This window comes from Lissotriton vulgaris, chromosome 9 (genome assembly GCF_964263255.1).
Source record: "Lissotriton vulgaris chromosome 9, aLisVul1.2, whole genome shotgun sequence".
Taxonomy (NCBI): Eukaryota; Metazoa; Chordata; class Amphibia; order Caudata; family Salamandridae; genus Lissotriton; species Lissotriton vulgaris.
Genome location: NC_141697.1, coordinates 1218378653 through 1218396006, shown reverse-complemented (window position 1 = coordinate 1218396006; position 17354 = coordinate 1218378653). Strand labels below are relative to the sequence as shown.

Below are 17354 nucleotides of genomic sequence, written 5' to 3'. Positions count from 1 at the left end.
AATCAGAGGGTTGCTTGCTTTTCTAGTATTTTTCCTACTTGAGCGTCAGCAAAAGCAATTCGAATGGCCACGTGCTCTTGCGCACAGCGAGGTGCCGTTAACCCTGATTTTTCAGCAAGCAATGCGGTACCAGAGCTAAATCGCAGCCGGAGCAGTGTGGCATGCCTTTTTCCGCCCGTTAGCGGAACTATAAGGAGTCTCACTGAGTTATGTGAATCCACGGAATTTTGCAGAGTGGAATTCCGTGAGTTCCGCCCAACCCTAATGGTAAAAATCTAAATAAAAGCTCACAAAGCTGATGTTGAGTGCCACAGAATGATTCAAAACCTGCTGCCCCCAAATTCCAATCCCAGTAATATATTGTGGTGGAGTTATCCTTCCTGAGATAAAACATGAGTACTCTACCTGTCCGCAAGTCATGGTTTCCAATGCCAGCAGAATAGCTCAAGCGATCTGTAAATAAGCTATTGATTAGTGATGTGAATCCCGTCTGGGCCACCACAGCCCTTCCTCCTTCTGAGATTGAAAAATGAGTCTATTTGCACTCAGTGATAGAAACAGGTAAAACCACAGAATTCGAATATTGCATGAATTCAATACGTTAAATAAAAACAAATTATGTTTTTAACAAAAATGCCTTCCTTTACAGGCTTCTTCCTTTTGCAGGAAGACGCCTGTAGATATTTAGGCTGCTCCCATCTGTCACTCCTGCTGCATGTTCACCCCCAAACCACCGGTGAATGTTGCTTTACAACAGTGACATGGAGGGTCTCCACCTCTTGTTACTAAGAGAAAGCCGCCCTTCTCTCCACCTCACCTGCTTCTTATGCACCATCTTGAGTCCTCCCAACCCCCTCTGTGTGCCTTGGAGAGCCTCACCTCTTGTTACTAAGAGAAAGCCACCCTTCTCTCCACCTCATCCGCTTCTTATGCACCATCTTGAATCCTTCCTCCCCTCTGTGTGCCTTGGAGAGCCTCACCTCTTGTTACTAAGAGAAAGCCACCCTTCTCTCCACCTCATCCGCTTCTTATGCACCATCTTGAATCCTTCCTCCCCTCTGTGTGCCTTGGAGAGCCTCACCTCTTGTTACTAAGAGAAAGCCGCCCTTCTCTCCACCTCATCCGCTTCTTATGCACCATCTTGAATCCTTCCTCCCCTCTGTTTGCCTTGAAGTAGCTTCCACCTCTTGTCACTAAGAGAAAGCCGCCCTTCTCTCCACCTCATCCGCTTCTTATGCACCATCTTGAGTCTATCCTACCCCTTCTGGTGTGAGCAGCAGGACACTGCTTCTCACTAGCCCTGCAGAATACATACGTCTCAACATACAAGTACATACATCAGCCGACACGTTCAACAGAGGTGACCAACGTAACAGACTTCAGATCATACCCACTCTAAATCATCCCAGAAATCAAAATTACTTTTAAAATCTTTTATTATGAGAATCAACTGTGTTTCTGTGAACATTCAAATGATAAATATGAAACCATAAATAAGAATAAATAATTACTCAGTGCAATCAATGCAAACGTGTATGTAAACACTTAAATAACAGAAAAAGCAACGAGGGAATGACAATATGTGCATGCATTGTGTGGCGCCACAATGTACAAAGGGACCGGGTCCCACTGTATATCCCAAAGGTTTCCCCACGGGCACACAGGAGGAGATCCCCGCAGGAGTCTTGTTCCTTACTGGACCTGACACACGTGGGTTTGGAGGCGGTAAACAGTCAGATGTGCCTTTTCAACCTTCATTTCACCGTTTAGTAATAACAGGCCACATGCATTTAGAAGTAATTGAAAGAGATTAAAGGGAACAACTCAACAGTGGGACTACTGAACTGCATGTGCGTTGTCCTGCTGGTGAGGTGGCCTTAGGAGTCAATAATGCCTTGACCTGGACAGCACAGCAATCCTATGGATCTGTAAGTCACTGTACTTTCCGATAAGGCAACTTATTGCCACTTTTTGATGATGCCGTCCTACACTTTCCAATACGTATGCTTGCACAAGAGGGATGTACCTGGCCTCTGGGGATTGGGGGTGGAATGCCTGGCTTGACCTCCATGGCTTCAATGGGGTGCACCTCAATAAAGCACCACACACATTATGCTTTTTCGGGCCCTACTTTTTGTTCACCTAGATTGAAACCAGTCTGCAAATACGCGTCTATTGAGTCCCATTTGCGTTTTAGGTAATTTAAATGCATGATGCCCAAGGAGCAGAAAAGGGATAGGTGTAATTGGGGACCAGCACATTAACAAATTCTCTTCAGAGCTCTAGTACCACACCTCTACTCTAGAATGAATGCATATTACATATCTCTTGATTCTGTCTTATTACCTCGATTTTGGAAATGTTGCCAGCAGAAGGAAAAAAAACACACCCTATGGTTTTCATTTTAGTAAAATGGAAAGTTATGTATCTGTAACTTCAGTTTATAACAGGATCTTCAATGAATTAGAAAACACAGAATATCTCTGCCGCTTTGGGCCTTGGATCCCACAAGGAGGTGAAGATATTTTATGTTTATGAAGTCAGTGAAGATCCCAAGATGGACAACAAGAATCCCATGTCATCCCAACATGAAAACTGAATTTACAGTCAGGGGTAATTACATCCTCCATAGAGACTAAAGAATAGAAAAGTTTGCATAAAGGACAGGAAAAAATAGGGTCAGAGGATCCCAATTTATCTGACCAGAATCAACAAAAAAATATTGCTTTTCATATGACTGGACTTTTGTGATTTTTCTTTGAAGGCCATGTGACACACCCACTCCCAAAGGAGGATATCAATGAGCTGCATCATAAAACCCCTTTTAAATAAGCGTATTTCTAATGGATATGTGTACAAAGTAGAGGGAAGAGCCCACAATTTGCTATAGGGCTTGGGCTTAAACGTGCATGTTGCAAGTAGAACGCTATGGGACCATGATGCAATCCTTTTCGGGTGGCAGAATATGCAATTACATCTCCTTCGATAAAATAATTTTTTACTCAGTTTTTACAGTACATGCACTGTAATCGATATATAATAAATAGCAATAAATACCTAAAATGGTAAACAAACAAGACGTTTTATGTCAAAAATAAAATACATATATTTAAATAACACAACATAATGTGGGATCTAAGATTTTCTGTCAGTCAGATGCTCTTCATTACAAAAAAATACAGTAACAAAATTGGGCAAACACAGCAGATTCATGACCCTTGGAATTATTACAGATGGGTCCAGTAGGGCCCAAAGATGATACACACATTTGACACAGATAAAGAATGTTTTCATTATCAATATGAAACTATCATTCATCTGATATACAAATGTTGAGATAATACAACTAATCAAACAGCAAATGAACATCTTCTCTGGCTGTGGTGGCCTGTAGGCAAGGGTGTCAGATCTCCACCCACCTTTCCAGTGCATGAGTACCTGTGAGGTTGAGTAAAGGTTAGCCTGACAAATACTCATCATGTCAGGGTCAGGCAGCCAGGCATGCGCTAAAGCGCAGGTGCCGGGTATCCATAGTTTGCCGAGTCAAGGATCTCAGCCCTGAGGGCAGTGACATCATCACACCGGCAGAGATTTGTGAGGATCTTCCTCCTGATGACTGGGGGAGCATCACTGATAGAGTCAGTCCTATAGTGCCCTGGGCTGACTTCAATCAGCGAAGTCTCACACACCACCCTTTTTCAACTCAGCAAGTCTGCCCTCCCCGTGATAAGGTAGGAAAGGTCATCCTCTTATGGGCCGATGCTTGACCAGGTTAGGCAACGAGAGGAGGCAGAGGGATCTTCCTGGTTGTGCTGCCTAAGGCTGCCGGAAGCCTCCAGCTTCCTCCTGGGCCATCGTGCACCTCCCTCCCACCACGGACAGGTCCTGTATTTCCACCAAGGCCATCCAGGTAAGTACTACATTGAATGTTTGCATGCATGTGTATACGTATTTGTATTTGCGCATGTATTCTTGTGACTAGGTGGGTGTGTGTATGTTTGTGAATGGGTGGGTGTGAGCTTGTGTGTGCACTTGTGAATGAATGGGTGTGAGTATATGGGCCTGTGCATGCTTGTGGATAGTACGAAAAGAGTATGTGTGCCCGTGGCACACCTTCTACAATTAAGCAGCCGCCACTGCTGTCTGGTGCTCGAGCCCCGTTTACCCAAGCACTAACATAATACATGTAGGTGGAACATGTCACATACACCTTGTGTTTTAAGCTGCTTGATAAGAACAGGTCAATCAAGGAAAGTCTACATAGTTTTTCATAAGTCAAGTGATAAAATATTGCCTCTGACTTTTTAAAGATGTATTCATCACAAATCTACATTTCTTTGGTGTGTATACATCTACAGACTTAACAGTTCAGACAGAATCCTAAGCACAAATGAACTTTACCACAAGACAGTAAGTATGCTTTCAGTATCCGCATACATAAACACGAATACTCTTTGTGAAATCTTTAAACAACACAACAGCATCCTTTGTACCGCCAAGCAGTCTGCAGTGAACCCAGGTAGCTGTCAGTTTGCCTCTCCCTGGAAACACTCTGATATGCTTTTAATGTTGTCTCCTTTTAAAGTGGCTCAAAAAGCTATACAATAAATACATACAAGCTCTAGACACAGTTATGTAATCGCTATAATTTACAAAAACAAATATTTTCTTTGTAAATATTTTTTCTCTAGTATTGCACAAAGGTGTCGGTCCAAACAGTAAACAGGAACCTTTCAGAAAAGTACTTCAGCCCTGAGAATAATTTACAGACTTGCATACATTTTTAGTTTCTTGTGGTTGTTTCCTATTACTCAGACCATGTTGGCCCATCTGCTATTGCCACATATTAGGATGTTACTTCCCCTTCATTTGTTTTCCTGGCATGATGATTTCTACTTGACCACTCTCTTCCAGAATGCCTACTTCTAGCAGAAACATGTCAAAACATTTTCCAAAGTGAAAACTGGTTTTAGAGATACTTCCCACAACTCGATAAATATGGGAGTGGGCAACATTTTCATTTAACCTAACCTACAAAGGTTTGTGAATGTTAAAAACTACACATTTCACAAGACTTGCGACATTTTGTGAAGGCTCCAAATGTCGCCTATGGGCAAAAAGCTTTCAAAAATTGTTTTGGGTGGAAAAGACAATTCTCTAACTAAAAGGGGTTTTTGCTGATATTTTATTTTGCAAATCCTGTTTTTAATGGATTTGTTTGCACATTTTTGTTTAAATTTTGCAATCTTCGCAAAGTTTTGAAAATAATTTCATGCGGAGCTAAAACTTTGCCGTTTTAAATACCCATAGGTAAAAATTCCAGTGAACTAACAAAATCCTCTTTCATTCACAAGTAAGCCACACCATATGGTCTTACTGGACAGCTGAACGTCCTGCAACTTCAACTGCTTATTGGTTATGCTTACTTTCCAGAGCAGGTTAATAATTATTTGCAATTTGTTGCCTGATGAGAAGAGCGCGGATCCCGACTCCGGCTCCCAAGAGCCAATGTTCCCATGAGCTTCTACCAGTCGTAAATGTGGTTAGTCGTATCTGGCATGAAAGACAACCTCAGCAAGACAATATGTGCTGAACGCCTTTGATATATGGACCATTACAGCACCTAGGCCAAAGTAACGTGAACATCTACAGTAACGTCTTAAGCCAGCCCTAAAAAAGTCACAAAGAATTTAGGAGTCGGATCCTCTTGACCCTTCCCTATTAAGAGATACTAGCCATGTGGTTGTTCGGTCTCATCCCTTTCCCAGGAAACTGAGTTAGGGATCAGTTGGTCTTTGTATGCTTGGTGGACGAGCTGTGTAGTGAAACATCTAGTATAGACTCAACACTATAAATATCACCTTTGTCTCTACAGCAGCTTCTATTCCTAGTCTATGTGGCTTCCTCCTTTGCCCATTAAATGTGTTTGAGCTCCTTTTATCTGCCTGGGTAGCCCCTGGCTGCCTGTCTCCTTTGTCAGTGAATCACGGAAACAGCCTTAAGAAAGAGAAGAATAATGTAATATATTAGCTGACGTTGGGAATTCACAGCACTGCACCCTCTCCACTGGTCCCCCAGCTTGAGTTTCTGAATTACTTGTCTGGAAAAACCCAAAACTGAGCTTTTGCCTTTAGTCCTGTAAAATGTTTCCTGGGGTTTCTGCTGCACATAGATCTTCTGCGAGTGAGAAGCGAGTTTGGAATGTCTTATCTTCATTTTAAGAAATGTACATAGTTCTTTGGACTTGAGGCACCTCAAGTCTGACCGGTAACTGGAGAAAGGCTAAAAATCATGTGAAAGCGTGCTCGAAGAGCAAGCCGCCTGATTTTCTCGCCTGGGTGGTAAACAGACCAGAGTCTCCCTGATGACAGTTACACAAAAGTTAGTTGTAAAGCAGCTGGTGGCAGAGGCGCTGTTAGGGCTCAGTATGGTTCTTTTTATTCAGGAACGTACGTATGTGCAAAGCATGAGACACTGCATGCACTGAATTTCTTGGGTGGGCCATATGATTGTTGATAAAATATTGCGTTCGTTCATTACATTTACCAAAATTCAGTTCTTGATATGTGGAAACTGGTGTTTCTTGGGCAAAAAAAGACCGATATATGTTGACTTTTATTTTTGATTAATAGTCCAACTGAATGAAAAGTTCTGACCACCTTTATTCTCTAGCAAAGCTTCTCTGATGGTTGAGCTGGAAGAGCAAACACAGGACCAGAGTCTTGGGGAATTGAAGTACTCCTCGGAATCAACCAGGAGGCCCCAACTGCATTAACAGTGATCAACAATAAAGTGGTCATAAAATGTGCTGCACAAATGTGATTAATATTACATTTATTTGGCACAAAAGCCAACTGCCTCTCCGAGTGCCAAGGTTTTGGTCAAGAGACTGACTCAGAGAAAGCTCCAGAGGGTTTTGCACCTTTATGAATGTAGAGGAGCTGTTGTGGACTCAATATAATGTGTGCAGCCTTCTTAGGCAGCAGAGTTAAAGGGAGTAAAATTACCTGTCAATAGCTAGGGCTCTGAGGATGAGTAACATTGCTACGTTGGCTGTGGCTCATGCTGTGTGGAGAGCACAAAACAGTAGATTTTATTTTCAAGCACAGTGGGAATTTGGCAAAGAGTTTTACAGATCAATCACCCTGTACTTTGAGTTCTGGTTGGCTGTGGTAACCAACATAACCGAGGAAAGGTGACATGGTTTCCTCTCTGCTTTTACAAGGGGTCAGGCGGCAGAGTTCTACATTTTTGGCTGCCATCTATATAACGTATAATTGAGACCTTTGTATAAGCTGTTGTAGTACACTTGTTTTGCTTCTTTTATTGGTGAAATGAGTATTTCCGAGGAGCCCAGTCAAGGTGTTGCCGGGTGACATCCATTATATATTTACTATTCTATTATCTGTCCTGGATTGAAGTGCCTGTCAAGCTAACTCTTTGCTCCATGAATGGGGAAAGATTTGCCAATGAGTCTCATTAAAGTATATAACACTCATTTCCATTCTGTGTTTGCATTCAACTGAGCTGTGTTTGCACTACACGCAACCAGCTGGTCTCATCTGCTGCTTGCATATTGGAAAATAGGATTCCGCAGTTTAAGTGTCGTGTCTAAGCGTCACTTAAATATCAAACCGCCGGGGCAAGAGTGTTGATCCCTGAGCCTCAGCGTAGGTAGGAGGTGCTGGTAGAGCCTCCATATTAGGATCCAGCTGACACTCCATTAGGAAGGAGAGAATGTGAGTGAGTATATTAGTCAGCATGATCATTCCTAATGCTCATGCCACAAAGCAACCTGCCCACTGGCGCTGATTGAAGCCACGAAAAAACATGCAACGTATCCTCTGTACATCAAACCAACATTGAGAGTCAAATATTAAAGCCTCGTACATCAGAAATGGCAGGCTAGTATCAGGGCAGGCACCTCCCTAACTATATACACCAAGGGTCAGCTAGGGCCGCCATCTCTCTCTTTCTGTCTGTTTGTTTAAAATCTGGTTTGTTCATTTCTTTTGAAACATCTGCTTGTGTGGGGTTCACATCACTAGAGAATTGAGGCTGCATCTTGTTCTAGACATCCAGGAGTTCTACTCAAAAGTACACAATGTCAGCCCTAGGAGACTAGACTGAATGTAAGGGGTTAAACATCATCTCTTTGTGTGGTGAACTTTAATAGCCTCAACCTGGTGCATAGGAAGCCTTATTCGGCTGTACGAATGACAGAACTGCTATAAACAAGGGAGGCTGTGAAACTGGGAGGATCCTGTCCTGGAAATGTGGAAATGGCAGCTTTCAATAAGCAAACAACCACACTTTGCTCTGCATAGGTGTCTAGAAATTACAAATACAAAAGTGCACTGATGCACTCTGGGCGTGAAACAATGGGGGATGTGTAAACATTTAATATATGCGAAGCACTACAGTGATATGGTTGTGAAGTCGTAAACAGTTCCTCAAGTACTAGGACTAACGGAATGAGCCAAAGAGGTTGAGCCTACTTCTTCGAGCACCACCCATTAAAAGTCAGTTGGAGAAAATGAAAAAGAAGGGCTTCTCTGGAGTCATGCCGCTTATTTGCTGGTCTCTGTCCCTTCTTAACCTCTATGGTGCCGCTGTATGAAAGTAGTCTTTGGGTAAGGATTATGTTTCCCCACTGATGGCATAATCGTACAATGAGGCAGTCACTAGTGTGATGACACAAGGAGCGTACGAGTGCCAACCCGTGCTGAGCATTCTGTGAGCATGTAGAGTCAACAGCTGATTAAACGCAGCTAAGAATTCCAAAAACACCTTGAAAAGGTTAACAAAACACATGTTAAACACAAACACGGATGCTTTTGGAAAGCGGCGCTCAGCAGGCTGGAGACACTTGAAACAGTCAACGAGTCCTTCTGGGACTCACTTACTTCACCTACCATGAGCTCCTGTGCTGCGAAGCTACAAGACTTCTTACAATCATGGTCGGTGTAAGGGGTACCAAGCGTGCATTAACCTAGCGGGTGGTGACTGCTCGCTATGCTCAAAGTGCCACCTTCGATGAAGTTTAACCTCTGACGACTAGAGATCCAAGTGTACATCTTTGTAGGATTTGTCTAAGGTCCATTCTGACTGGGAGTCAGTATCCTCTTTGCCGTAGAGCGCCATCTCTTGTTGGAAACGAATCTGGCGCAGCCTGTTGGGGTCCACATTGATCCAGTTGTTTGCAATCCACTTGACACCTTGAGTGACCAGGCAGCCACCATGCAGGGAATATTCATCCAGTTCTCCTACCCAACCTGGAACAACAACACACAAACAAGTTACTCGGCTTCTGGGGAGAGAACATTATGGAAGTTTAACCTCTTCCTTCAGTTCTTCAATTTATAAGTCAAACTGATGAAATAGTGCAAGGGAATATCTCAGCACTGTGGGTAATTAGAAGATGCATGTAATTATTGCAAATGTTCTATGGTGGTTGCCAGCAGAGTGCATGTCCAGATTCTCTGAATACCTGGGTATCCACAATGCTCACGGCTCGTATGTATAATGCCCTTCTGAAGCGAACAAGGTGCCTTACAAACCTTCTTTAAGTACTTCAGTGACTGCAGTACGTCTGGAGAGCCTTCCACTGTAAAGGCCTTTTTACATGCTTCTCATTTATCTAATCACAAATATCAAGTTTATAGCGCATATGGAAACAAAGCTTTTTCTACAACAACACCTGAAGGCGGGAAAACGCTTCCAGTTCGCCTTTGCAAAACGAATTATGCCATGCAATTTCCATATGCTCTGAAGATGTGGCTCCCTATTTAGCAATTACACCATCTCCACCTGGACACTGACCACGACCAAAGAGACCGCCTCAACCATGAAAGGATCCACTCGGGCCCCTACAGACCCCTGCCCACAACACATATACCACAGAGCAGCCACCGCCATAGCGCCAAAACATCGACGCACCATCAACACCACCTTCAAGACCGGCATCTTCCCTGAAGACTGGGAACACTCTGAAATCAGACCCCTCCTCAAGAAGCCCTCAGCAGATCCCACCGACCTCAAGAACTACCGGTCCATCTCACTCCTCCCTTTCGCTGCAAAAGTCGTAGAGAAGATCGTCAACGCACAACTAACAAGGTTCATCGAAGTCAACTCTGTCCTCAACCCCTCCCAATCCAGATTCTGCGGCAACAACAGCACCGAGACCGCCCTACTCGCCGCTACAGAAGATATCCGCTCCCTCTTCAACCAAGGACACGCCATGGCCCTGATGCTGCTTGACCTCTCAGCAGCATTCAACACTGTCTCCCACCGCACACTCGCCGCCAGACTTCACGACGCCGGCATTCAAGAAACTGCCCTCGACTGGATCCGCTTCGTTCCTCACCGGCACAACTGAAAGAATCAGTCCGCCACCCTTCCTTTTCAAACCCACGGATATCAACTGCAGAGAGCCCCAGGGATCATCGCTAAGCCCATCCCCTTCAACATCTACATGGCTACCCTCGCAACCTTCGTCAGACAGCAGGGCCTCAGCATAGTATCCTACGCAGATGACACCCAGCTGATCCTCTCCCTCACCAAAATCCCCACCATGGATTGGTGTATGTTCAGGGAGAGGGCAGTGTATGTGGCATGGGGTTGTCCAGAGAAGTGGGGGAAGATCTGGGGGGCTTGGAATAGTTATCGTGGTGAACTATGCACTCCCCCGATGCGGCAAATGGAAGCAGAAGCACAGGAATCCCCGTGATCACCATTTTTTATGCATATTGTAATATATGATTCTGTACAAATGACAAATAAAACCTCACAATGATGACAATTGTTGTTCACCTGATGCTATTGTTTCTTTTGTTCCTTTTCAATAAAAACAAAAACAAAAAACCCCCCACCACCACCAGACTTCCAGGAAGGAATGCAGGTGGTCGCATCCTGGATGAGAAACAGCTGCCTCAAGCTCAACTCAGAGAAGACAGAAGTCCTCATCCTCAGAACCTCCCCCTCAGCTTGGAACAACACCTAGTGGCCCATCTCCCTCGGCAGCCCCCTGAACCCCACGGACCACGCTTGGAACCTCGGCATCATACTCGACTCCCACCTCTCCATGAACCAACAGGTCAACGCCGTCACCTCCAGCTGTTTCAACACCTTCCACACCTCCGTAAGACTTTCAAATGGATCCCCCCCAAATCAAGGTAGACCGTCACCCACACACTCATAACCAGCAGACTGGACTAAGGAAACATCCTCTACACCGGGATCAACGAGTCTGCACTCCGCAAGCTCCAGCCAATACAGAACACCGCAGCCAGACTCGTCCTTAGCATCCCACGACACAAACATATCACACAACACCTACGGGACCTCCACTGGCTCTCCGTCGAGAAAAAAAGTCACTTTTAAGATACTCACCCTCGCCTACAAATACCTCCACAACACCGGACCCCGATACCTCAACGAGAGAATCTCGTTCCATGTACCCAAAAGAAACCTCCGATCCACCAACCTTGCCCTCGCCGAAACCCTGTGCATCCATAGAGCCAGAACAGGAGGAAGAGCTTTCTCCTACATAGCGACGAAGACCTGGAACAAGCTCCCGCTCGACATCAGACGCGCTCCCTCCCTGAGCATCTTCAGAAAAACACTCAAAACCTGGCTTTTCGGCTGAACGGAGCTGCTCAACCTTACCCCCCCCTCCCTCCAGCGCCATGAGACCCACTTGGGTGAGTAGTGCGCTTACAATCCCCTGATTGATTGATTGATATAATGGTAGATGTGGTTGCTGCTAAGGCCTCTGTTGTGGATGAGTACTGACGTGACAGGTGGTCCCTGTGTATTTGTATCAGAGAAGCTCCATAGTGTGATCGTGGCCCTTTTAACCCACTCGCCAAAGCAAAAACACAGTACAAATTGTATCACTACTAAAATCAACATGGAAAGCTTTTCTCTATATAATCTTTTTTTCTGTCACATTAGATCAAACAAACAGCTAAAACAGTCTCTAGCCAGACCTAAAAAGAAGCAACAATACAAGGTACCATGGTTCCATAGGCTGTGCCATGTATGTGTGACCAAAGGCATTACCCTTTCCGTTCGACAGGTAGTTGTACCAGAAGACAGCCGTGCCCTGCCGAGGTTTCACCCTCAGGTTCCCTTTATCACAGTGCTTCCTTGTATCTCGCAGATCAACATCATTCTGGATCAAGGACTGAAACAACACGAAGAAAACACTGAAACTGTATGTAAGCAAACAAAATATTGCCACACCCACCCCTTTTATTAGTTAAAAGTCCCATAAATGTTACATCAGCACAAAGAACAACATTTTATAGATACCATTGCTAGACTCCTAGACATGTGAAGGGTCAGTGCTGAGTCAGTGCTTGCGCTCAGTCTCATTCTTCTTGTAGAGCTAAAGAAGAAGTTACTTCTCTTGAGTAACACCTTTTCTAGCAGATACTGAACTTTTCACTGATTTTGCATCTTGAACTATTGCAATGCAGCAGAATATGGTCCTAATTTAAAGTTGGACTGATGGGTTTACCATCACAAACATGACAGATATCCTGTTCACCTTATCACAAGTGCATTAGGATAGAAGAATATGGGATATTAGGATACGATTACTTGCCATTATGTGAACGGGGAGTACCCGACGGCCAAACTCTGAATCAGGCTCTAAGTCAGGATTATGTTTCAACGATTCCCCCTTGCCATGCTCGAGGGGGCTGCTGCAGGGCCAGCCCTGGATCAGACAGACCGCATCCTCAGAAATTCATTTTTGGATCCATAAAGGCACCGGATATGCTGCTGGTGCTTATTCTTACTAATAATCCTCACTACACATAAGCCGAGGTAAGAGAAAACTAAGAGATAATTCCTTCAATGATCAGAAAAACATTACCAATGAATTAACACCCTAAGAAGAGATTGGAGGAAGGGTGCTGAGGAATCTGTGAAAAGATTTGTATCCACCAGAAAAGATGTTACTGAGATTTAACTCACCACTAGGAGAAGGGATGCTTTAGAGTGATGAAGAGCTTAGTGAAGATATGTATTGATCACAGTATTATCGAAGGTAAGCAACTCGTTTTTCTGATGGCTACTCCTACCTGCAGGTTATGATGACCAAATCACACTTTGACAGCTTCTATTGGTTCTTTCTGTGATAGTTCATACCACAATTTATTGTACAGAATGGCCATATGGGACATTGCTTGTTTCCTAGTTTGAGGACTCGGGTGGAGCGCACCGCAGTGGGTCTCTTAGCAAGGGCCTCTACTCATGCCAGCTATTGTTCCCTAACTTACCTACAGGGGGCTACACCAGGGCAAGGCAGAACAAACACTGCATATGGTTCACTAGGACATACAGGAGATGTGTTCTACAGGAATGCTGCTAAGATGCACATTTACTCGAGAGGCGCCCAATAGAAAAAAATCTGTTTTCTTTCATTGGGTTTTTATTTAACTCCATGGTGACAGCCATCTTGGATTGGGAGACTTTCAATTATATCTGCATGTTGTTCGCGTTTTCTTATTTTTCACTCTTCTTCCAGGGGATTCTAGCAGCAGCAGTAATAAAGCGGCTAGTCAAATCACTTCTTACTTGGCAACATTGCAAGTTCGTAGAAGGGTTGACACCTTGCTGGTTTTATACCTGCATGACCTCTATTTTAATATCCCTGTAGCCACAAAAATTTGAAAAATCACTAAAAGCTAGTGTTTTTTCGGCTTATCAGTACATACTTTAAAAGAAAATACTTTTAAATGGTTTCTACCGCTGCCCTAATAACCCCTGACTGATAATTAAAGTAAACAAAGACAGACCGGGCATGGTAAAAATGAATATAGAAGATTTCATATACATGAATCAGGTCCGGGCCTTAGCAGAATTATCTGATCTCCACCTCATTCAGGTGACCACACCAGCCCAGAGGGATGCATCCGTCATAGTCAGCTCTGGTTGGGGAAGGTAGAGGTGTCTGCCACTGACCCAATCGTGATTCCTTAGTCACCACTGTAGATCTTTTGCAGTTCCCTCCGAGAGCGGGACCATGTTAAAGAGATTCCCCTGATGCCATGCCCAGTGGGACTTCAGGTCCCACAGCAGAGCCCACATATGCCATTGGACATGAGTAAGAAAACAAGTTACTTACCTGTAACTACAGTTATACAGTATTGGTATCTTTCATAGATTCACATGCCTGAATCATTCCCCGTCGTCGAGGCGGGAGTCCCACTGTAAAAATATATATAATAGCAGTGCCTAAAAATTTCTTGTAGTAGGCTGGAAAAGCCTAAAGGCCTAGCTAGGCCCAACACTTAGCAGCCTATCTACCTCATTATGTAAAAAGACCTGAAATAGTAGCCTCAGCCAATCAGCTGTCCTCACCCTCTAGAACCTTCCTAGCTCAGGCAGTTCTCCTCAGATTTTACCAGCACAAGTGAGAATAAGTATCTATAAAACAGAACTGCCCTGCCGGGGAGGAGGGTGGGTGCATGTGAATCTATGAAAGATACCAATACTGGATAACCGTAGTTACAGGTAAGTAACTTGTTTTCTTATCCAGTATTGGGGTCTCTTTCATAGATTCACATGCCTGAATCAGAGTAGCAAGCAGTGACATCATGTCTGTCGTTAGAGGAAGGTGGGAGACAAAATAAATCGTATACACCCCACACAACCTGGAAGGTTATAGAGCACACACCTGTTTACATAACATATGCATCAAAAACCTTCATAAAGTACATCACAGATTAGGACAGCGTTTGAAAAGAATAAAACATCATAATGAAATACATATGCTTAAAACAGTCAAATGAAGAAGAAAACACTATAAAGAGTCTAACCTTAGTGAAGAAGATGCTGCAGCACCGCTTCCCCAACTGCTGTATCATCATGAGCTGCCGACTGCAGACAGTAGTGCTTCGTAAAAGTGTGCACACTTTTCCACCTAGCAGCTCGGCAAATGTTCTCCAGCGCCACTCCAGCGAAAAGGTCCGTCGACGCTGACATTGTTCGGGTGGAATGCGCTTTAACCTTTCTTGTTAAAGGTTTGTGAGCTTTGTCATGACAGAAGAGAATCGTAGATGACAACCATCTAGCTATAGTTGCCTTTGTTACAGCCTGACCCAAGGTGGCTTGACCATAAGCAACAAAAAGCTGATTAGATTTGCTTATGTCCTTTGTTTTTTGAAGATAAAACTTAAGGCACCGTTTCACATCTAGGGAATGTAAAACCTTCTCTGCCGGAGTTTTAGGATCCGGGAAAAAAGTTTTGAGCTTGACAGGTTGATTGATGTGAAATTGGGTCGGCACCTTTGGGATGAATCTTGGGTTGGTTCTAAGCGTCACAAAGACTCTAGAGAATTGCAAGAAAGGCTGTGCAATCGTGAAGGCCTGCATCTCACTGACTCTGCCGGCTGAAGTGAGAGCCGTAAGATAGCCACTTTCCAAGTTAGAAACTTTAGCTCCGCCTTGTGAATAGGTTCAAAAGGCCTTTTTAGTAGTTGGGACAGAACAATATTGAGATCCCACTCAGGAGGAGGAGGCCGAACTGGAGGAAAAGCTCTGAATAGCCCTTTAAGGAATTGTTTGATCAAAGATGATGAACATAATGATGGTTTGTTGGAACTCTTTCTGAATCTGGATATTGCCGCCATATGTACCTTAATGGACGAGAAAACCAGTCCTGCCCCAGCTAGGACAGCAGTTAAGGAAGGATGTCTTCAGGTGGAGCTTGAATTGGATGAACATTATTTCTCCACACCAGGAACAGAATCGCTTCCACTTAAAACGATATGTCTTGATGGTACTTTGCGCACGGGCCTGTGATAAAATCGCCCTGCAGTCTGAGGAGATGTTAAGATCATTGAACTCTATGAAGAAACAAGTTACTTACCTGTAACTTTAGTTCTCCAGTATTGGTAACTTTCATAGATTCCCATTGCTTGTATCATTCCCCGTCGTCGGAATGGGAGCCTCGGTAATAATATATATATATATATACACCTAGGTAAATACACCCTAATAGGTGTAAAAAAGTAAAAAATTAGGCCTAGGCCTCATTATCTTTTGTAGCCTATTGGTGTCATTATGTAAAAAGACCCAAAGTCACCTTAGCAACCAATCAGATCAGCCTCACCCTGTAGAACCTTCCTGAGAAAGCTCAGAGCCTCAGATTTTCGTAGCCGTTGCTTTGCCACATAATCACCTAGCCCTAAAGTGAGCTTTCCTCGGGGAGTTGGGTGGGCGCATGGGAATCTATGAAAGTTACCAATACTGGAGAACTAAAGTTACAGGTAAGTAACTTGTTTCTTACTCCAGTATTGGAACTTTCATAGATTCCCATTGCTTGTATCAGAGTAGATAGCAGTTAGCATACCTCAAACATTTCTTGCACAGTTACAGAATCATTACTAACTAATGATATCACAGATTATAACAACCATAAAGCAGTAACCAAAGCATAATAAATGAAATGTTTGAAAAAACAGGAGGAGGGAAGAGAGGAAAGCTCACCTCTTATTGGAAGAGATTTCTCAGGACTGCCTGTCCTACAGCCGAATCCTCCTTTGCAGCCGCCTCCAGGCAGTAGTGCCTCGTGAATGAGTGAGTACTGCTCCAGGTGGCCGCTCTGCAAATATCCTTTATGGATACTCCAGCAAACAGCGCTGTTGATGCTGAGATTGATCTTGTGGAATGCGCCTTCACCTGTCCTTGCAAAGGCTTGCCTGCCGCCTGGTGGCAGAACCGGATCGCACTTGTTATCCATCTAGAAATCCCTTGTTTTGACAATGGAAATCCTTTCCTTGGGGCTCCGAAAGCCACAAACAGCTGGGGTGTCTTTCGAAATCCAGCTGTGCGTTGTAGATAGAATTTCAAACATCTCTGAACGTCCAGAGAATGAAGTGTCCTCTCAGCCTGGGTTGAAGGTCGAGGAAAAAAGACTTCAAAACCACTGGTTCGTTAAGATGAAAGTCTGTCGGTACCTTCGGAATGAACTTGGGGTTCATTCGTAGGATCAATGTATCATTCTTGAACTGCAAGAAGGGTTCCTTGATAGTTAAAGCCTGAAGCTCTCCTACTCGCCTTGCAGAGGTGAGTGCCAAAAGAAGCGCCACTTTCCATGATAGGAACTTTAGGTCCGCCTTATGTACTGGCTCAAATGGCGGTCTCATCAGTTGAGCCAGGACCACATTCAAGTGCCACACCGGAGGTGGGGGCCTAACTGGCGGAAAAACTCTAAACAGTCCTTTCAGGAATTGTTTTATTACTCTTGCTGACAATAGAGAAGGGCCCGATCTTGTTCTTCTATACCTGGAAATAGCTGCCAAGTTGACCTTGATAGAAGTATGAGCCAGGCCTGCCTG

At 44.1% G+C, this 17354-nt stretch overlaps 1 protein-coding gene across 1 annotated transcript in view; it reads right to left on the bottom strand.

Moving 5' to 3' along the window:
- Positions 1-1421: 1421 nt before the first annotated feature.
- The window catches only part of P4HTM (prolyl 4-hydroxylase, transmembrane), a 215979-nt gene continuing 200046 nt past the window's right edge, over positions 1422-17354 (bottom strand). Inside the window, exons 8-9 of the mRNA XM_086939319.1 lie at positions 12064-12187; positions 1422-9275 (exon numbers count right to left, since the gene is read on the bottom strand). Of these exons, the coding sequence (XP_086795445.1) occupies positions 9058-9275; positions 12064-12187 (342 nt within the window). The 3' untranslated portion in view covers positions 1422-9057. The remainder of the gene's footprint in view (positions 9276-12063; positions 12188-17354) is intronic.